This window comes from Capsicum annuum, chromosome 6 (assembly GCF_002878395.1).
Source record: "Capsicum annuum cultivar UCD-10X-F1 chromosome 6, UCD10Xv1.1, whole genome shotgun sequence".
Classification (NCBI taxonomy): domain Eukaryota; kingdom Viridiplantae; phylum Streptophyta; class Magnoliopsida; order Solanales; family Solanaceae; genus Capsicum; species Capsicum annuum.
In genome coordinates, this window is record NC_061116.1 from 223,486,562 (window position 1) to 223,508,250 (window position 21,689).

A 21,689-nucleotide genomic window follows, 5' to 3' on the forward strand; every position below is an offset into this window, starting at 1 on the left:
GAAGGATTATTTTATTTCATGTTTGATTGATGGTATTAGTTAATACCAGGATAACTTATCCCATCATTTACATCATAGTGATGGGATAAGTTATCCCATATGCATGGTGGGATAAGTTACCCAGATAATTTCGGGATAACTAATGCCGAGATTAATTATCCCGGTATAACTATTTTCCAACCAACCATATCATATTTTGCTTTTTGAGAGGTAAATTATACGGACTCATGTGATATATTTTCTCATCAAATTAATTTGAGAATAATTGTAACTTATAATAACATTTTTCGTATGATTTTTGGATATTTAATTTTAAATTTTGGTTGGTTGGAATTAGGGATGGACATGGTATGGTATATATCGAATACCATTCCGAAACCAAAAATTTTTATACCGTGGTATGGATGTTGTGGCATTTGGTATGGTGTTTGGCAAGAGTTTTAAATTAGTTTGGTATTTGATACAGTATTTGATATTTATACAATAAATACTGAAATACAGTATACCACACTAAATTTTTTTAATTATATATAAAATCCATATATATTATATTTAAGATTATTAAATATATTTATATATCATTCATTAGCCAATTGAACATAAAAATAATTTTTATTTAGAAATAAATTTTTTGAGAAGCTTATTATTTAGGAGTACTATGCTTAACTTTAGATAATATTGTTTAGAATTTGCATCTTGGACTAAATGTTCTTTTTGTGTAATTGATTGACAAAGGTAGTTGTTAGTCTTGTATGTTTGAGACGTTTTTAAAGTTTAAACTTATAGTTTTTTTATATGAATATATGTAAGTCGAATTCAAATAAAGTATGGTTACCAAATTACCGATGGTGGATGTACATGTATTCCAGGGGTTCATCCGAACCCCCTTCGTTGAAAAATTATACTATTTTTACATGGTAATTTTTTTTTTTTTTATGTATAAATAATAGAGGCTTAACCCCGTTCGACTAGTCTGTATATGTACTACTGAACCCCCTCACTAAAAATCCTGAATTCACCCCTGCGAATTATCATACCATAAAATATCGAAATCAAATTTAAAAATATCGAATCATACCGAACTAATTTGATATGATAATGATATTATTCTTTTAGATATTGAAAATCAAAATTATCATACCAAATTTTAAAATACGGTACCATGCCCACCTCTAATTGGGATGAGTAATCCAATAGGACAGCATATAGTTAAAAGTTCTACGTTTCGATAATCTAGTGATGCCCAACAACAATTATCAATTGGTCCCCACATTCTTGGAGTCAGAATTATAATCCAATGTGCCTCCATTTAACTCCCCCAATGGAGCCAACGCATGTGATTGCCATCTTACAAATTTAACAAATCCACAAATGATATGGGAATGCTACCCAATCAAAGATATTTTTATAATGGTCCTGGTGGTCCCACTATTTTGTACTTGTAAAAATGTAAGAGGCAATAAAACCCCCAATACAGAGGGGTAATTGTTGGAGTATTTTAAATGGATATTTCATTATCCGTTCACTTTGACTTGTCATATTACTTAATACATTCATTAAGAGGGTCGTTTGGTTTTCGAAATTAATTTAGAAAAGGAGTTTATCCTATAATCGGTTGAGACAAAATGCATTGAATAACTCATTCCAAAATTAGTTATCCCAAAATTATAATAGTATTTTTCTTATTTCTCTTTGAGGGTGGGATAACTAATCCCGAAATAGCTAATTTTGAGATTAATAATTGCGAAATAACTTGTTTAAAAAAAATAATTAATAACATGGCTAGTTTACCATTGTACCCCTATTAAATGATGTTTACATTTTAATTTGAAAAAAAAAAATTAATGCAAAGGGAAAAATATGGAAAAATAGAATTTGTCTCTTCTTGATTAATGAAAAAGACAAGTAAAATGAGAAATCAAATTAGAAAATTTGGGACAGATAATTTGGAACGAAAGGGAGTATTAAATTGTAAAAGGTAAAATAATTAAATTGAAAAGAATAAATACAGTTGCAGTGAAAGGGTCTTCTATTACGAAAGGAAAGGGACTGTGTTCCCAAAAAAGGTCACACACACCTATGTGTTTGCAACAGATTACTATATACACTACATAAAATACTAGCACATAAATTTTTACCTAATAAGGATTAATTAGTGCTAATAAGGATTAATTAGTGCATTTTCTCAACTCATTTATACCATTTAATATAGTCTGATGCAAATGGCATATGCTAATTATGCTTATTTAGATAACAATTGACTACTCACTCTATTAATTACTATAATAAATAACGGATCTTGAATCTACCTCAACTCAAAAAACTAGTAGTTCATAAGAGGAGTATTGCTCAAAACTATACCAGAAGACCAAAAATCCAAATGCCTACAAAGTTTTAGAGCTTACGAATATAAAGTTAGCTTATAATTCTAGTAAATGTGTAAAATTCAGATGATTTAGAACAAGTGGATGGACGACTGATTGTAACTAAATCCTAAGGAGCTGTGCTTCCGTGGATCTCACCCGGCCCTCATTAAATCCATTAAATGCACGTTTACTTAAATTAGGTAACAACTGACGGAGATCTCGAACTCTACCACAACAGTTAGACTTCTCAACTCATCTTGACCTTATATTGTTCAGTCACAACTTGGTGCATGATCCCGTATATCCAGATCTAGGCGGACATCATCAATATGACACAGGCCTTGCATATCTTGGCTCTAGATCTTTCGTGGTTAGGTTTACCCTTACAAGTCATGTTCTAATAATCGCATTTGGTGTCGCTTCAACTGAGTCACTTTTGACCTATTCTTCTTGCCATGTATCGCTTTCTAATTCGAGTATGTATCCAATCCAAATTTCACCTCATACAAAAGTATAGACTGTTATTTTAAAGTTAACTGATGAAAGTTAAATTGAATATAATTAAAAATAAATATTTTTTGGCGCCTGAAGTTTTTCTTTCTGTGTTCTAGGGGCATCAGCCAATATGACAAACTTTTTTGTTTCTGAATATAATTCGGAAAAACACTTAATTATTCACTATAATATTTAATTAGAGTTTATTATGAAAAATAATGAAGTTTGAAGTTTCAAATCAGCTAAGTAGCAGCCATTTGAGTTGAGACAAAGAACACATTAATACTCCCTTCGTTTCATAATAAATGAATTGTTGAATTTTGACTTAAAGCTTAAGGAAAAAGCATTAAAGACATAAATTTAACACAATTTTTTATTTTTACCCAAAAAAAAAGAAAAATTTAACCTTGTAATATATTTTCAAAAGTTAATTGGTTGTCAAATCATAAGAGTAAATTTGAAAAAAGATTCAATGATTCACTTATTTTGAAACACCAATAAATACCCCAACAATTCACTTATTCTGAAACTGAGGAAGTATTAAACTAGAGTTTGATAAATAAACAAAGTCCTGTTAATCAGTGTTTAGTGATTAAAATTTAATTTATTAAACTTAATGAACGGTTTTAAAAAAAACCTTTTGAAAAAAAAAGTCAAAAACTAATCCTAATTAGGAGGTCAATCACTGACCTTTAATCATGTATTATGAAAGGTGATTGGTTTGGACATTCCACCTGTTGACAGCAACATGAGTCATTCCCTTTTTCAAATCACATAAATGTCACTACCAAATCATAATAATAAATCTAAGTATAAGAAGTCGAAAATTATATTTTTTTTCCAGTTATATTTGTTAATTTTTTTTAATAAATTTCAATGCAATTTAAATAGAAAATTCTCTTTTTTAATTTCTTCCATTCTTGCGTATCTCATACCTTTCGGATACATAGTTGAAAGTCAGAGAATTCATATTATCCGTCGAACCTTTTTTTTTTTTTTTTGAATATATAATTTCAACTTACATTTCTTGCACAAAAGTGAAAGCATTATTCCAAATAAGTAATTGTGATAGCTTAGAAAATATAATTATTTTTTAAAGTCAAAAATGTATTGTTTAATAATAATAACATATTGAACGTAATCTCACAAACATTTTCTACTTAAATATGAATTTAAATTTGTTTTTTTCGAATTTGCTGCAAATATTTATATTTTCATTTGAGGTATATATTATCCAACGCCTAACTTAGTGGGTTGCCACTTGCCTATATGAATTTGGGGCCCATTCACCAATTACGAGTTTCTGCTTAGTTGAACTTCCATGAATACGAGCAGTCAAACTATATTTCATTTTATCTTAATAAATTATTCTTTCGCTCAATTTATAATTTATGTGATTATAATTTTTTATATTGTTTGTTACAAATAAAATAATATCTTTAAAAAATAGATTTAATTTCTTTTATATTATTTATTATCGTATAAATATTTATGACTTATTTAAATTATATTAATTTTTTTAATTTCTTTAGTTACATATATAATCGAAATGCACAATGAAAATTGACGTTGAGGGAGTACAAAATAAAGAGCTTTCCTATTTTGATACTCCTTTCTTTTACTTCCTCCGTCCCATTTTACCCTTCCCAAATTTCCTAATCTAATGTCCCATTTTACTTGTTCTTTTTTACTTATCAAGACAAGACATTTTTTTTTTCATATTTTACCCTTTATATTAATTATTTTTTCTTTAAATTAAAATGTAAACATCATTTAATAGGTGTATTATGGTAAACTAGCCATGTTATTTATTATTTTTCTTAATAGCTGTGTCATCCCAATTTGGGACGAGTAAAATGGAACGGAGGAAGTAACTTATATTTGTCTAAATTTGTCTTGGTACAAAATTTAAGAAAGTAAAGAAACTTTTGACTCTTGTCGTTTTAAAGTAAAAGTATTAGAAATGTATGAAAATATCTTATCTTTTGGTATTAAGTACTCCCTCCATTTAAAAAGGAATGACTTATTTTGACTTGACACAAAGTTTAAGAAAATAAAGAAAAATTTTGAATCTTGTGATATTAAATTAAAGTTGTGTCAAATGTATCAAAATGTCCTTTAATCTTATGGTCCTAAACATGCCATGTGGAAAATTGAATTGAAAATATTATCAAATAAGGAAAGGAACATTCTTTTTTAAACGAACTAAAAAGGAAAATAGATCATTCGTTTTTAAGTAGAAGGAGTATACTAATGTGAGAAGTTAAAATTAAACAATTATTAAAACTTTTTCTATTGATTATTCTTGTTTTTCTGTACTAGTTGCGAATGGAGCAAAAAAAAAAAAAAAAGAGGTAGAAGGAGTGTGTACTATAATAAGAAAACTTTTTCCATAAGTTGTAAGTTGCAGTATCCACAAGCACCATTTCCATCCAATCATAATCCACCACTTTCATCTATTCCAATAATTTATTTTTTATTGTTTTGGGAAAATAAATTTAAATTAATTCCTCAAAACCTTATATTATTATATTTCTTCGTTTCGATCACTTTTATTTTTATACAGTTTTTAAGAAATCACAAATAAAAAAAATAATCATAGTAATTTATCCATGAAGTACTTTCTTGAAACCTTACGTACTTTACATTTCTAAAGAGTATTGATGGTAAGGGCAAAATGAATTTTTTTAGTTGATTTTATGTCTATTTAGTAAGTGAAGAAGTAGTTTCGAATATATATGGTTTAGCAAGTGGATAAGTATTACGACACATATATTTTTAGAAAGATGATCAACTAATATGGTGCCGGACAGAGTAACTTGTTAATACTAATTTCTTGTTGGTCCAGTTCTCTTACCATCTTTTTCTTGCTTTGCTTTCTCTCTCTTTTTTCTTTGTTTTGTTTGTTCAGTCATAAAAGGGAAAAGGAAGAAAGCAGACACAAATTTCTCTCTTTTTCTTCTCTTATTATACCCCCAAGAATTCTCAATTTCAGAGTCTTTTTCACTATTTATTCACTTGGGTTTCCACAATATTTTCAGCTTTTCGTTTTCTCTCCACCTAGTGAACTCTTAATTCTAGAAACTTCCTCTCATTTTCCTTCTTTTTTTTTTTTCTTGCTTTCACTGTTTATGTAAAGTTCAGATCTTTATAAGAATATTTTCTTGGATTTAATTTTGGGTTTGAGATAATCTTTGTCTGTTTTAGTTTTAGCTTAATCCCTTTGTTTCTTTTTAATTACTATATTTTAAGATTATCACAACATCTAGTATTTTTCTTTTGACATTGAAAAGTTAGAGTCTTTTCAAGATTCCTCAGGTTAGGGAGGTGGCTATATGGTTAAAAGGGTATTCTGATTCCCCTTCATAGATGCTGACTTGTTGATTTAACACTGATATTTTATTTTATTTTTTTTCCATTGTAAAAACCCCACTTCTCTGCATTTCCTATCTTGGGTTTTCCCCCAAACTTGCTCTTGCTTCATAAAAATGCATTCTTGAATTATCTTTCTTGTAACTTCTCTTCCTTTCTGGTTTTGAGTTAAAGGGGTTATGGAGATTCTATCACCAGCTCCTTATCTTGCAAATCCAAGCTGGTTTCTTGATGAGGGAAAGAGTACTAAATGGACGCCAGCTGAGAACAAGGCTTTTGAAAATGCTCTTGCTTTGTTTGATAAAGATACACCAGATAGATGGCAAAGAGTTGCAGAAATGGTACCAGGGAAAAGTGTTGGTGATGTGATAAGGCAATATAAGGAATTAGAAGATGATGTGAGTAGAATTGAAGCTGGATTAATTACTATTCCTGGTTATAGTACTTCACCTTTTACATTAGAATGGGGGAATAGTCATAGTTTTGATGGGTATAAGCAAACTTATGTTGTTGGTGGCAAAAGGCCTTTGTCTAGTAGGCCTCCAGAACAAGAGAGGAAGAAGGGTATACCATGGACAGAAGAAGAACATAAGTGAGTTTAATTCTAATTTCTTCATGATTGTTTTCTCTGTGTGTATTGCTTTTTTAACTGTGGCCTTTTTTTTCTTTTTCTTCTCTCTTTTGGTTTTAATGCATGTTTGGCTACTTTATGTATGGACCACTCTATATTTTCTCTTGTTTTTTGTATCCCTTTATCACTTTAGTGCACCAAACAACTTGGCAAAACATGGTAGGCAGTGGAATAATGAATTGCCAGCTAATAAACAATATGTGACAAGTTGACATATTGTTAGGAGCGGATTCAATTGAACTCATAATTATCCGCGTACATGTGAAAATCCCTGAGAAGTAGTATAAATATTATGTTTTGGACAAGTATTTTTGAAGAGCTTATTAAGTTTACTGTTGCTTATGAGAATCTTGGGTGCTGAGAAATCTGATATGTACCTTTAGAGTTCGTTTTGGTGTGTGAATTTTTAAAGATTCTTCAAGTTTGTTGATGTTTGTGTGATCAAATTCGTGATTGACGAGGGAATTTGCTTGATTCTTGTACAGGTTGTTTCTAATGGGGCTTAAAAAGTATGGAAAGGGGGATTGGAGGAACATCTCGCGCAACTTTGTTGTTACTAGAACTCCAACTCAAGTGGCTAGCCATGCTCAGAAGTACTTTATTAGACAACTTTCTGGTGGCAAAGATAAAAGACGTGCGAGTATTCATGACATTACAACAATAAATCTCCACGATAATCAAACGTCTTCACCAGATTACCAGAAACCAACTTCACCTGATCAACCAGCTGTGATTTCGCAGCAGCCAAAATCGGCTGCCAATGCCGTGCACAAAATGCCATTTCAGTGGAATCAGGCCAATAATGGGACAGCCATGGGCTTCAATTCTGCACAAGGAAGTTTGTTTATGTCCCCTCTTTATGGAGGAAACTCCTATGGGAACAATAAAATGCAAAGCCAAAGCCTACAAAGAGGTGCTTTGCATGAACCTTACTTTGGATCTCAAAGTATGAATTTTCAGCTGCAATCAGCACATCAGTACCATCAAGCGTAACACAGGCATATCCAAATTATCAGAACTTCGATCAGCGCCGCCTTAAGAAAAAGCTTATTTTCAATTCAGTATGTTAGTTTTTGTTTCTGCTTTTATCGGTCTCTCTCGTCTTGTGAATATGTTGATTGGCACTTCAAGTAAGCCTCGAGTTAGTGTGTCCTTTTAGGAAGTCCTAAAAATCCTTACTCTCTGTAGTCTGTACTTAAAAACCATAGTACAAGTGGAGTTCATATAAGATGAGCATAGAGGAACGGACGGAAACCTGTAAAATCCTTTTGAGGGCATAATAGAATTACAAGAGATGCAAGGAAAATGATCTGAGTGACTGTTATTGACTTATTTCCTTGTATCTTGTATTTGCATTTCAGGAAGATCATGCTATATCACTTGATATTATGTTCTAAATGAACACCACAGACAAATAAAAGCCTGTTAGAAACTTATGGCTCGACTACGGACAGTAGACAGTAGTGACACTGGATATTCCTAGCAGTTTTGGCCTATTCTTTTGGATGCAAATGTTTCCCTCTTGATGGTACAATAAAAGTATTGCTTCAGACCGTCATGCCAAATGTTATATCTGTTAGCAAGGGCACAACTCTTTCTTAACCAAACCAAGCAAGCACCGTGTTCAATCATGACTCACCCCAACCCCACCATTTGGGTCTTATCATAGGCAGGATGTTGGCGTTGCCCAACAAGTCACGGTATTTTCAGTAGATGATTGGTGCATGGAGAAAGGGTACCTGCTTTTTTGAAGACAATAAGCCAATTAGACTGAACAAAGAAGCACTGCAATTGGATGGTGAGTGCAAATTGTCCGAGTCAGTAAGCACTCATTTAACAACTTAAAAAGAGTGTGGGTTCCATGGGGTCTGTTGCACCTGCATTCTTTGACGCAAAGCTTTACTGTATACGTGAAAAATCACTAAAAATCTGATCAATATTAAGTTATGAACTCATAAAGATTGATTACATCACGTTTAAATTTTGAATTTGCTTCTGATTGCGAGGACAGGTTTACTTGACCGCGCTTGACTAGCAAGCTTTCTAGTAGAAGCTGAGTCTACAATCCACTAACTCAAGCATCCTATTCTTCAAACCTTCCCATAATCCAAAATCTACCCCCCACCTTTCCTTTTTCTTGGAGATTATATGTCCTTTTTGGAGATCTCTTTCAAGAGATCCTTTTGAAAATTAAGATACAACTTGTAGGAACATTGATTAATGAGTAAACTAACATGATCTAAGGAGTAATAAAGTAAGATTCATGGCAGATTTTTCCTACTAAAAAATCAACTTGTTTTTCTTTCTTTTAGTGTTTTGGTAATCAATTACAGTGACTTTCTCTTTTAGACTCATTCACTTCAAAAGTTTCTTAAATTTATTAGTCAATTTTTGGTATGAATATTACACGAGTGTTGTACTATTTTTTATTCAATAGCCTATATGATTGCTTTGTAGTTTAATAATTACCTTACCATACCAACTTTTTTTCATTAAATTATTAAAAAAAAAAATACAAGGAAGTGAAAAAGAAAACAAAGATTTGACTGTTCTCTGTCTTGGTGCTGGTCATGGCCTCTTCATTAACCTTTCTTCCATTAGATCATTCAATCTCAATATTTTATTTTTATGTCTAACTAGTCGACGATATCGGTGTGCTTTAAAATACTCCAGCTATGCATGACTGTTACCATCCGAACTAGCAACTCGTACAGTTAAATTATTTGGTTCGATGTAAACACTAGGTATGGATAACTTTTATCAATTGGATCATGTGCGTACTTTATTGTGTAATTTGGTTGCTCCAACTGTAGAAGCAACTTTTTGGAAAGACCAGTAGCATCTAGCTTACTTAGTATATTCAAACTCAAACTCATCAAGAACATTATGCTTAATTTGGTTTACTAAAACAGTTGCATACCTACAGGGGATATGACAAAAAGTAACATTCTTTTGTGAAAAAAAGAAAAGAGCATATTAATCTGCAAGTTGCAGAAGGGAAGCCACTAAGTCAATTTATTCCAATTTTCACCTCTTCTTTCACCAACTACAGCCACACATGAAAGTCCAACACTTAGCACTTTCGGCATACAAAAGTTGTTTCCCTTGTTTTGTTTTTTTTTTAAAAAAAAAAATACATTCGGATTACATTATTCTGATTCTTGTTCTTGGAAGATATTCCAATGGATCAAGCAGAGGACCTCGTTTACATTTTACAATTGATGCTGCAATTACTGATATGGTCGAAAAAAAGCTAGCTGGGGTATCCCGGTGGACCAAAGAGATCTTTGAATGATCTCATGTGGGGGGTTTTCTTACTTACCAGAGAAAACGAATCATTTTTCTATCTCCGCAGGCAAGCTGAAGCAAACTCGAACCACTTAAATGCCAAGCTTTTGTCCGTGTAGGATTCTGACTTGTAACATGTGCACAACTCATGCATCACGTGCTGTGCTCTTACCACCAAACCAAAGCCTTGAGGGCTCAAGAGAAAAAGAATCTATAGGCCTGCAAGGCGGTAAGACTGTAACTGGGCAAGTCTACAAAACATAGTGTGTCTTTGTTAATAGGAATAAGGCAAAATCAGAACTCAGCTTGATATAACCATCATGATATCATAATCTTGATTGAACATCACACATAAGATACAGCTAGTAGCTTCTGTTTCTTTGCGTTATTTGAGATACAACAGTAATATTTCTATCTAGTTAACTACTCCCTTCATCAGGAGCAAGAAAACAGTTGAAGTTCCCCTCAAGGACCTCAACTAAAGAATTACTGGCTGGTATGGCGATGTTGAATCCATGGCTGTCTCGTTTGAACATTTAAGTGCCTCTCATAGTTGCCTGTTTAGGATGTCAGCCCAAATCCAAAGGGAAATAGAGGATTGGAATTCCCGTGAGCATGCATTGGCAATTGATCCACAGTTTTAAACCACGTAACAGGTAGTTTCCCTTGAAATGGATAATCTCCAAAAAGGACATCCGTGATCCCTGCTCCTTCAGTTCCAGGCAACCAAGCTGCAACAAATGCCTCTACTTTTTCCAAGAGAGGTGGTTCTATCACCATAGGTCTTCCAGAAATGAGAATTGTCACCGTGGGAACTCTGTCAGCAACAAAAGTTGCGATTTCTGTTCCATTAAATGGAATTTTTAGCTCTGGATCATCACCACCAGATTCACAATATGGACCCTCACCAATAGCCACTATAGCATAAGAGAAGTCGTGACTAGCAAAAGTTTCTGGCGTAGGATTTGGCTCAAAGACTATCTCTGTTTTGTTTCCCAACACCTCCCGTAATGCATCCATTATAGTTGTGCCTATGAAAAATGGATCATATTAACTAGTTGAGATCAGGATAGTTCATAAAGTAACTGCAAATGAGAGTTCATAAGAATCTTGATCGACAAACGTGAACTGGCCTTACTCATAACCACCTCAATCAAGGGAAGATCACAATTAAATTCCCTTCTTTTCTTTTGTGAAAAGTGGGAGAACCACAATTAACTATAAGCAGAACTTTGAAAACAAGGTGCAATGGAAGTGAAGCAGTGTGCAAATAATGAGAGAGGATGGTTGAGTCAATGTGTAGATGTTTCAATATGCCCGAACAAGAAGATACTCAATGAAATATTTACTTCCTGAAGTTTAGACTGAAAACTAAAGTTCTTCTCTCTTCAATTTGAGAGACCAAGTGATAAATGGGACTTTGGATTTTGATTAGTGTTATATGGTCACTGAACTCTCTTGATAATGTATTGTCTATAATCATGTTAGGGAGAGAATTGTAATCAGAAACTGCTTACCAACTGTGATTCTGCCACTGAGTCCTGTCCATGTAGCTGTCCATCCTCCACACTGGTATCCAAGATCATCAGCATGAGTTCCAGCAATGAGGATCTTTTTGGTGGTCTTATCTAGAGGAAGAAATGTTTTCTTTGGATCTTTCCCATTTTTCAACAAAACTAAGGATTTGCGAACTGCTTCACGTGCTAGATCTCTATGTGCCTTAAACAATGTGAAAAAAATAACCAGACTTAAAACAGATCCAAGATAGTGAAATGCAGAATCACAATTGTGTTAATGCAAGACAATATATAGCCAACTGCTGTTTAGATTCCATATGAGAAACAACTAAAGAAGAGTCTAGCGGAGAATTTCAGCAATTGAACAGAACAAATACTGGTCACAACTCACATGTAATCTCATTAAAACTTGAGCATTTAGGGAAGAGTATGATAGACAAGGTTCCAGAAAACATTTTCAACACCAGCAGTGACTAAGATGGGGTTGGGAGGCTATTAATCCATTTTAACAGGAGTTTCTTCTAAGAAGTGGTTCTTGCCTACTCATGTTATGCGATTGTTCTCCAATATGAGACGATGTTGTACTCTTATAAATGTAGAGAAAATAGCGTTTAGACTCAGAAACGTCTAAGTAGTCCCAATAGGCAACAGAAAGATGTAAGAATACCTTGCAACCAACCAAATCTATCAATGATCTATCTGTAAACGGATGTTCAAATAATCCAGCAACAAATTTGACTCTCAAGATTCTTTCAACAGCATCATCTATCCTGGTCATCGGTATCTCCCCTGATTCCACCAGTGATAGCAGCTCCGTCAAAAATAATTCATACCTAAATGGCACCATGACCTGCAAGTATTTCACAAAGTGCAAACAGATAGTGTGAATTAGGCTAAAAAACTGCTTTTTTTTTTAACTTCCAACACAAGGTTTTGACCATACCATATCAATTCCAGCATTAATGGTTGACTTGATTGATTGACAATAATCAGATCCGTGAGGGTCAGTAAGCCGATCAAGTGCTTCCCAGTCTGTAATCAAGAGACCCTGCACCAAAATATCGCTTTTTAATAACAAAGCTTCTCAACATCGCAGGCATATAGTTTTCGCCCCATTAGAACAAGGATAGAGGTGCACTTAAAAAAATTCACAGCAGAAAATATGAGGGAAATACCAAACACTTGAAACTCCCCCGACAGACCCCCACAAAAAAGAGTACAGTACAGTAATAAAGAGGACAAAGGAATAGGAAGAAAGAGGCTTGGCATGTTAAATATCTGACTTGATCCAAATAAAGAAGTCATATACTTGGGTTTTTTTTTTCCGTGGTGCAAGTGAAAGTTCAGAAGATATCTTTCAGCTCTTTTATATTCAGGGTGCAGTTAAGTTCAAATCTGTTTACCTTGAATCCAAGCTTTTCTTTCAAGATGTCTGTTAAAAGATATCGATGAGTGTGCATTTTGTCTCCATTCCAGCTGGAGTAGGAGGCCATAACAGTGCAAACTCCTTGAGCGATACAGTCTATATATGGTGCTAGGTGGACATTAAACATTTCATCGTGTGATGCTATTGTATTTCCTTCATTTGTACCATACGCAGTTGCCCCATCGCCAACAAAATGCTTTGCACTTGCCATGACATAATTTCTGGAATCAAGAAACTAGTATCAATATTTCTGTATTTGCAGTAACACAAATTATTGAGATTGACAGAAAGCTGCAAATCTCCAAAAGAGTAATCTTTTGAGGTAATTGTTATATCAGGATATCATAAGTACTTAGTTACCAAATAAGATGTGGACGATAAAAGCAACATCATTTCACGAAGAAAGCTCAATTATCCATTTACACCTAGCTTTCATTATTAGAGTTTGATGTAAATCATTCTACTAGTTTGTTAACAAAACTTGCGATAAAGGACTTCCAACTACGCAGGATGAACATATTTTGATAGGTGAATAACTTTGACTCTAACTTTGCAAGATGACACAAGTTCTACAGGATTGATAAATTCAATTCTAGTACTCATCATTCATCTTTACCTTCCGCCAACATAAGGGTAGCCATATGGATGTCCTTCTGGTGGCTGACCTTGCAAGCCTGAGACAAGGGAGGTCATCTTTCTGACAACTTCAGTATCTTCACTGTAACTCTCGTAAAATCTTCCCCATCTAGGGTCTTTGGCAACCTGGCATAATTCAGTTGAACCATACAACCACAAACTGGTTAAATTCTATTTAGAAGAAAATAAATGATCAAACTAGTATTTCCTCTTCTATATGGCCCCAAGAAGGGCTAACCAAAGACTACAAAACAGCTTAATCTGGCAATTGGAAAACAAGTTATCTCGGGATTACTAATCCCAGGATAGGGATAAGAAAAACACTACAATCCTGGGATAACTAATCCCGGGATGAGTTATCTCACACACTTTTTCTCAGGATAAGCTCCTCTTCTACTTATCCTCTTCTAAATTAATCCCGGAATTAGTTATCCTTATCCCTCCTACCAAACGACCCCTTGTAAAGCCTAATACTTCGGGTATATTATCAATATCCAGATAAACTCCTCTTATACACAAGATTGTTTCCCTTCTCTCTTGCTTTTCCAGCATAATAATAGCGGAACAAAGAAGTTCGTTTGAATTTTGTGTTTTCCAAATTTATTGTGGCAAAGTGAACTGATATGGATTATTTTTCTATGAAACATAAAAGAGAAAGAGAAGACTCTAATAAATATCTTAGTTTCTTAAATCGCCTTTCTAACAGTCCTGGAAAATCTTTACTTCAAGCAGAATCTTGATAGCCAAGAGATCCATAAAACTCTGCCCTGGATACTGCAGTAGCATAAACGAAAAATTCTTTTGACTTACAGCAACACAAGGAGCAAAAGCATACGGAGCTCCACATGCCCTCGTTTCAAGTGCTGTCACAACTCCGATCCTTCTTACTAGATCAGCATCTCTGCAAAAATATACCAAATCCATTTCAAGACTACTCTTTTCACTAGTACAGCTTCTCAAAATTTACGCGCAAAAATGGAGGCAAATTCAAGATTTTAAGTCGGTGCTAGCAACTTATCATACGAATTGACACATTATTGTCTACTAAACTATACATATACAGTTTGAGCTGAAGATATTTGCGACCTTATCATTGTTTTTTTTTTTTTTTGTAAAGGCTCTACCTTTACGACACAGGTATCAAAGTCACTCTGTCCATCAAGTTGAAACAAATCATCAGCCTTTCTAAAACACCAAATCCACTTCAAGACACTACTCTTTTCACAAGTACAACTTCACAAATTTACGGGCAAAAACAGAAGCAGATTAAAGATTTTAAGTCGGCACTAGTATTATACCATAACAATTGATTAGAACGGACACATAATTTTCAACAAAACTATACATATACAGTTTGAGCTGAAGATATTTGCTACCAAACCATTTTTGCCGTAAAGGCGCTACCTTTACAACACAATCATCAAGTCACTTTGTCCATCAAGTCAAAACAAATCATCTACTAATAACTAACCTGGTGGCACCAAGTCCAATGTTGTGAGGGAAAACAGTGGCACCCCAAACATTATTGTTGCCATGAATAGCATCAGTCCCATAGAAAATAGGAATTCCAAGCCTGGACTCAAGAGCACCTTTTTGAAACCCATCAATCATATTAGCCCAATCAGCTGATTCTGCATTCTCAAATGGTCTACTTCCACCTCCACTCAAAACACTCCCTACAAAATTTTCCCAAAAATAAAATAAAATCAATATCAAAAACCATAAATACTACTTCCTTCTGTTCAATTTGTTTTTTTTACTTTCCTTTTTAGTTCATTAAAAAATTCTTTTTTTTTTTTCGACAATTCTTTAATTCCAACTCTGAAAGTGACATGTTTAAAATCACAAAATTAAAGAAAATTTTAGTTCATTTTACATATCTTCAGTTTAATACTACAAGATTCAAAAATCTTCTTTAATTTCTTAACCTCTGTACCACCAAGTCAAAAGCACACAAACAAATTGAAATGGAGGGAGCAGAAGTTAAAAAGGAGAAAGAAAAAGGGTTATGGGGCTCAATAAAAAGGGCTATGGAGCTCAATATCAATACCAATGCAAAAGTTTCAATAGCAAAAACCCATAAATATTCTTCATCCTTTTCAATTTGTTTGTCTTTAACTTTCGTTTTAGTTCATTTAAAAAGATGGTTTCCTTCCTTTTTTGGCAACTTTATAATCACTGTTTTCCACATGGCATATTTAAGGCCATGTGATTCAAATATCATTAAATTATAACCACAAGATCCAAAGGAGAGATTTGGAGTAACTAGAATAGTTGGATTTTGAGATCAGGAGGTCATGGGTTCAAGCCTTGGAAACAGCTTCTGGCAGAAATGCAAGGCAAGACTGCATATGATACAACCTTGTGGTGGGACTCTTTCCGAACACCACGTATAGCGATAACTTTAGTACACCGAACTGTACTTTTTACAACCACAAGATCCAAAACTACTTTTTACTTTCATAAACTCCGTGTCAAATAAAAACATGAAAAATGAATTGAAAAAGAGGGAGTAGGTAGTTAAAAAAAGGGGCTTATGGAGCTAGCACAATATCAATACCAATGCAAAACAATTCAATATAAAAAAATCCATAAATAAAATTAGGAAGTTTTAAAAAAAAAAAGATTAAAGAAGGACTATGGAGCTAGCTCAATGTCAATACCAATGCAAGAAAAATTCAATGTAAAAAATCCATAAATAAAATTAGGAAGTTAATAAAAAAAGGGCTATGGAGCTAGCTCAAAGTATCAATACATTTAAAAATAAAAGGTTTTTAATGGAGGTGAAAAATGAATAATACCAATGCAACGATCTCTAATAGCAGAAGGATTGGCAACAGCTCTTTCGATCTGTGTCATTTGACCAATTTTTTCTTCAACTGTCATTCTTGATATAAGATCTTTTACTCTTTCTTCAATTCCTGCATTTGGATTTTTATAAATACAATCCATAATTCCAATTAATTTTTGTACAAGAATATGAAGAAAGGGATCTTAATCTTATTAATAACGCAGATAGATAAACAGATTTTAAAAGAAAATATTTTGGAGGAATAAGACAGGGTGCAAAGGTTTCTGTCCATTTATATAGTACAGTACTACTTACGTATGGGAAAATTTTATATTTTATTTTTAAAATAGTACAAATAAAGTGAAAATGAAGAGGCACAGGTAATATAGAGTAAGATATTAATCTGACGTGCCGGTTACACTTATATGTTGTCTGATTGGTTCAAAAATATTCCAGGTACAGCTAATTTCACTCATGTGAAATTTAATTTGTATCTACTTTTGGCAGCATATGATTTTATTTTTTTTAAAAAAAAAACTTTCCAAAAGCGTGAACACAGACATTATATTCTCACAAAATGAAGTCCGTGGGGGAAGTGCCGTAATACTATCTCAGAAATAAGGTAGAGTGCAGCAATGTAATTATTATTTTTCCGTTTATATAATAAACTTGCATTAGAAAATAATTATTGGCTATGCAATCTTTAATCTTATTCCATATTAAACAAATTTAGAGGGATGGAGTATAATTTACTTGGGTTAAAAGTTATTCTATTTTAATGTTTACATCTAGAAAGTAGAAATTAATACTTCCTCTAGTCCCAATTTGTATTACAACTTTTAGATTTAATCGATTCTTTAAGTTCAAAATATCAATTTAGTCATAAAAACATCTTTAATTTATTTTAGACGATAAATTTCAAAAGTTCTCTTATATTTTTTTTTAAACTCACCCACAAATTGAGACGAAGAGAATAGTAGTGCATGGTACTTTCATTTAATCACCATAATAAATAAGCATTTATGAAGACTGAATGTGTTTAGTTTGATGTGAACACTATGTCACTACACAGAGGCGAAGTCAGAATTTCAATTAAAAGGGTTTAATATTTGAAGAAAACGTAGCCGAAGGGGGTTCAACACCTATTATAAATACATAAAAATAATTTTAACTATGTATAAATGATGTATTTTTCCGTCGAAGAGGTTCGGCCGAACCCCCTAACAAGACCTGGCACCGCGCCTGCCACTACGACTACGGTGTGAGTACACACTTCTTCTCAATATACTTTTATGTCTTGGAATAACTTCTCAATAATATAGTTTAACTAAGGTAAACACTGCTACTTGAGTATTTTTATAATTATCTTTAATATTCTTATATTGACAACATATATAATTTAAGCTCATTGAAAAAGCTCTTTCCCCACCGAGTTTGTTGATTAACTAACAAGCAACTTTTAAATTTGAGGTGGTTATAAAAATTTATTAACGTTAAATCCTTGATTTTTCTTTTAGCTTGGTGAGCAGTGGTGAAGTCAGACTTTTCTTTGAGGGTGTTCAGAAGTAAATATAGTAACTAGTCGAAGGGGTTCAACATTTATAATATATACATAAAAATATTTTTGATCATATAAAAATAATATAATTTTTCGACGAAGGAATTCGGATGAACCCTGAATTGCATGTGGCTCCGCCACTGCTGGTGAGATCCACTTTCTTGGAAACAGGTGAAAAAAATGTGTAGTCTGCTCCACTTTATTCTCTTGCATAATATAATCTATAATTGATTCATTCACTTGCTATTCCAATTGGTGTTTCACATGCATCATTTCAAATCTGTTTTGGGAAAAATGTTAGTATAAGACGGATAGTCTTAATATATTATTACTCCCTATATTCTTCTCTTAGCTTTATGTCGTTATCGAAAAAGAGAGGAAGCCACGTCACAATTTATTTACTACATTCAATGTTTGCATAAGTGGTAGCCCGACGGTAAGAGATTGGTCTACCCTACCTAAAGATCGAGGATTCGACTTTGGGTATGGACAAACACTCTGTTGGGAGCTTTTTCCTCAAATGAAGCCCGACATGAGACGAATCTGGATATAGTTGGATTCAAAAACATAATACTCCATATTAATTTACCATGATTATACAACAATAATAATAATATATTTGATATAACTCTATAAGTGATGTTCAGGAAGGATTGTGTGTACACATGAGGCTAATTGGAGCCCATACTCAAAATCCCTTTTTTTTTTGCCAGTTTATTAGCTGGAAGATATTGTTGTAGTAGTAGTATATTTTTAAAACAAATAAAAATAAAAAAAGTGAAATTTCAACTTGTGACAATTATTTTCTGATCGTAAGATATTTCAGATGTTGTATTTGCTTTTATTTTTTTATTATATTTTTTTCGGTTGTGCCATTTTTGAAAATTTTCTCATCGTTTCAAAGATTCTTTTTCTGTAATTTAAACAATCACAGGCGGCATATTTTTGTTTTGTGTTAAAATATAATTGGTCAAGAGACTTTGTGCCAATATTGAGAATGTGGAACCCAATCGCACTAAAGTTAGAGGAAGACAGATACATATGTATAGCATGATAAAAAAATTAAGGTGAAAATTATCGACAGACACTTAAGTATTTCGAAAATTCACTTAAACCTTTCAATTATGATTTGTACCTATCAGATCTTTAAGCCTCCTAAATTTTGATTTAATTGAGTATTTTTTTCCCTATCAGCTAAAAGTTCAAAGTGTGTGTTGCACAACGAGCTAATTGAAAGTTGACACGTGACATTATGGGTCCAATAATTATTAAAAATTAATTATAATTAAAAAAAAGAATATAAAAATGGCATTGAAGAAATGATTAAAAATAATTCTAAATTATTTAAAAAATAAAAATAAAAAATTGATTATTAAAAAAAATTATAAAAAAATTTTAAAATAAAAATAAAAAATGTCATTGAGGATCTAAATTATTAAAAGTTATTTAAAAAATAAAAATAAAAAAGTGATTATTAAAAAAAATTATAAAAGAATTTTAAAAATGAAAATAAAAAATTGCATTGAGGATCCAAATTATTAAAAAATAGTTATAAAATTATTAAAAAAATAAAAAATAAAAAAACTGATTATTAAAAAAAAAAAAAAAAATTGCATTGAGGATCCAAATTATTAAAAAATAATTATAAACTTATTTAAAAAATAAAAATAAAAAATTGATTATTAAAAAAAAATTATAAAATTTTTTAAAAAATGAAAGTAAAAAACTCCCCCAGCCCCCCTTCCCCAGCGTTCATCTTCTTCCCCACCCCCGACGTTCCTCTTCTCCATTAAACTTTTCTGTGAACCTCAAAAACACACACAAAATTTTTGTTTATATCTACTTCAAGAATTCAAAAGGGGGTCTAGAATAAAACCATCTTTATTGAAATTTTTCATAAAATGGTGATATTAATGGAGAAAAATGTCATCTTTCTTGTAATTTTTCAACAAAAAATGATCTTTATTGTAAAAATTTTCAAGGAATGAAAAAAAAAGTGATGTTTGTTGTAAATTTTTTAAGAAATGATAATATTAGTGGAGGAAAAAAAGTGAATTTTGTTGAAAATTTTCAAGAAATGAAAATAATTATGGTGGATTAAAAAGAATTTGTTCATTTGAAGATGCGGGATTGGGGTGACGATGAAGACGCGGGGGTGGGGTAGGGTTGAAATGATAAAGACGCCGGGGTGGGGTAGGGTTGAAACGATAAAGACGCGGGGTGAGGTTGAAGATGCAGGGGGTGGGGTGAGGTGGGGTGCTGTGAAGAAGATGACATAGGGGGGTGGGGTGCTTTTTTAAAAAAGAATTAAGAATTTATAATAATTAAAAATTATATTAATAAATAATTTAAATATAAATTTTTTAATTAATATTTTTTGGGCCCCTCAGTGCCACTTGGCACATTTCAATTCGTAATTTAGTAAAAAAAAAATTCACGTGTCTACAGCAAGTGCATTGTACGCGCAGTGCCATGTAGGCAAAAAATATCCAATTGGATCAAAATTCGGGGGGTTTAGGAGTCTGATAGGTATAGGTCATAGTTGAGGGGTCTAAGTGAATTTTTGAAACAAGTTTGAGTGCCTATCGATGAGTTTGAAAAAAAATTAATCCAACAGATTTATATTTTTAAAAGATGTTGTTTGATCCTCTAACAATTGGATGACCATCATTGGCGTTCTGATCTGTGAGTTGGAAATAATATTGTTTCCAACAATTTTTAATTTATGAAAAATAAATTTCAATCATAAATAAAATTTGAAGAAATAAAAATTTTATTGATCAAGAATACGTAGGTACAATTCTATTCCTCTCTTGATTCTTCTCATTTTTTTTCGTAATTCGAAGTTTTTTAGTAGTGTGAGAACTCTTTATGAATATCTCATGATGCCTCTTTAATGGAATATTTACCCTTTTATATAGACGTAATTTAGGGTTTAGAATAAATTAGTCACCAAGGATAAATAATGTTGGGTTCAAGATTAAAGTGTGAATGAAAAATGAAGGAAATCAAATGGAGGAAAAAATTGAGATAACACTAAAAATAGAAAGTGTACTAAAAAATGAGAAAGTCTGCTAATTCTCCCACACTGGTGGGAGAATGAAACTTTCAAGTGTTTATATTAAGAAATACTTACTCTATATGGTAAGTGAGACAAGAACCAAGAGGTGCCTCGTGTTGTTGTCGCTCGATTTTGGCGATTAATTTTTCGGACAAAATTCATTTAAAACATAGGGAAAATCTAGTCCGAAATTTTAGTAGTTTTTGAACCTCCATTAACGTGCATGCTTCTGCATGCAGAAACGATGGTTGCAGCTGCTCGAAGAGACACAACTCTTCAAGTAAAAGACACACTGTTTCAGAAAAAGGCATGACTATTTCTATGATTGTGGTTGTTCGAAAAAGACACACACTTTCTGATGAACAGACATGACTATTCAGAAAGGATACACCTTTTCGGTGAACCATTGCCACCTTTCAGAAGGGGCACCTAATGGCTATATAAACTTGCATATTTCCACACATTTAGACATGATGAAAATTTTTTCTGCATTAAAATACTTCTTGTTTTCTGAAATACTCCGATTCGTGTGATCATCTAATTGTTGA

The 21,689-nt window shown here is 32.5% G+C and overlaps 2 protein-coding genes across 4 annotated transcripts; one reads left to right on the forward strand and one right to left on the reverse strand.

The window, feature by feature from the left end:
• Window positions 1–5,294: 5,294 nt before the first annotated feature.
• LOC107875490 (transcription factor DIVARICATA) lies at window positions 5,295–8,170 on the forward strand. Its single transcript, XM_016722226.2, has 2 exons — window positions 5,295–6,825; window positions 7,350–8,170. The coding sequence occupies exons 1-2, from the start codon at window positions 6,413–6,415 to the stop codon at window positions 7,855–7,857; spliced, it is 921 nt and encodes a 306-aa protein (XP_016577712.2). The 5' UTR covers window positions 5,295–6,412; the 3' UTR covers window positions 7,858–8,170.
• Window positions 8,171–10,458: 2,288 nt separating this feature from the next.
• Window positions 10,459–16,890, reverse strand: LOC107875489 (beta-glucosidase BoGH3B). Of its 3 annotated transcripts, none has more exons than XM_016722224.2 (9): window positions 16,533–16,890; window positions 15,203–15,407; window positions 14,542–14,632; window positions 13,712–13,857; window positions 13,073–13,316; window positions 12,613–12,717; window positions 12,337–12,519; window positions 11,670–11,871; window positions 10,459–11,183 (listed from the first exon to the last, which is right to left on the reverse strand). In XM_016722224.2, the coding sequence occupies exons 1-9, from the start codon at window positions 16,681–16,683 to the stop codon at window positions 10,714–10,716; spliced, it is 1,797 nt and encodes a 598-aa protein (XP_016577710.2). In that variant the 5' UTR covers window positions 16,684–16,890; the 3' UTR covers window positions 10,459–10,713. The 3 variants fall into 3 exon arrangements, with proteins under 3 accessions (XP_016577710.2, XP_047270102.1, XP_016577711.2); XM_047414146.1 differs by lacking the exon at window positions 16,533–16,890 and adding an exon at window positions 15,782–15,799; XM_016722225.2 differs by lacking the exon at window positions 16,533–16,890 and adding an exon at window positions 15,660–15,755.
• Between the last annotated feature and the right edge of the window lie 4,799 nt (window positions 16,891–21,689).

Bases quoted from the DNA above. Each gene is read 5' to 3' on its own strand.
- LOC107875490 (XM_016722226.2), top strand. From the start codon at position 6,413: ATGGAGATTCTATCACCAGCTCCTTATCTTGCAAATCCAAGCTGGTTT. The intron at 6,826-7,349 runs GTGAGTTTAATT...ATTCTTGTACAG, and splicing joins TGGACAGAAGAAGAACATAA to GTTGTTTCTAATGGGGCTTA.
- LOC107875489 (XM_016722224.2), bottom strand. From the start codon at position 16,683: ATGGATTGTATTTATAAAAATCCAAATGCAGGAATTGAAGAAAGAGTA. The intron at 12,520-12,612 runs GTATGGTCAAAA...AAATACTTGCAG, and splicing joins TTAATGCTGGAATTGATATG to GTCATGGTGCCATTTAGGTA. The intron at 11,184-11,669 runs GTAAGCAGTTTC...CATTTTTCATAG, and splicing joins CAGTGGCAGAATCACAGTTG to GCACAACTATAATGGATGCA.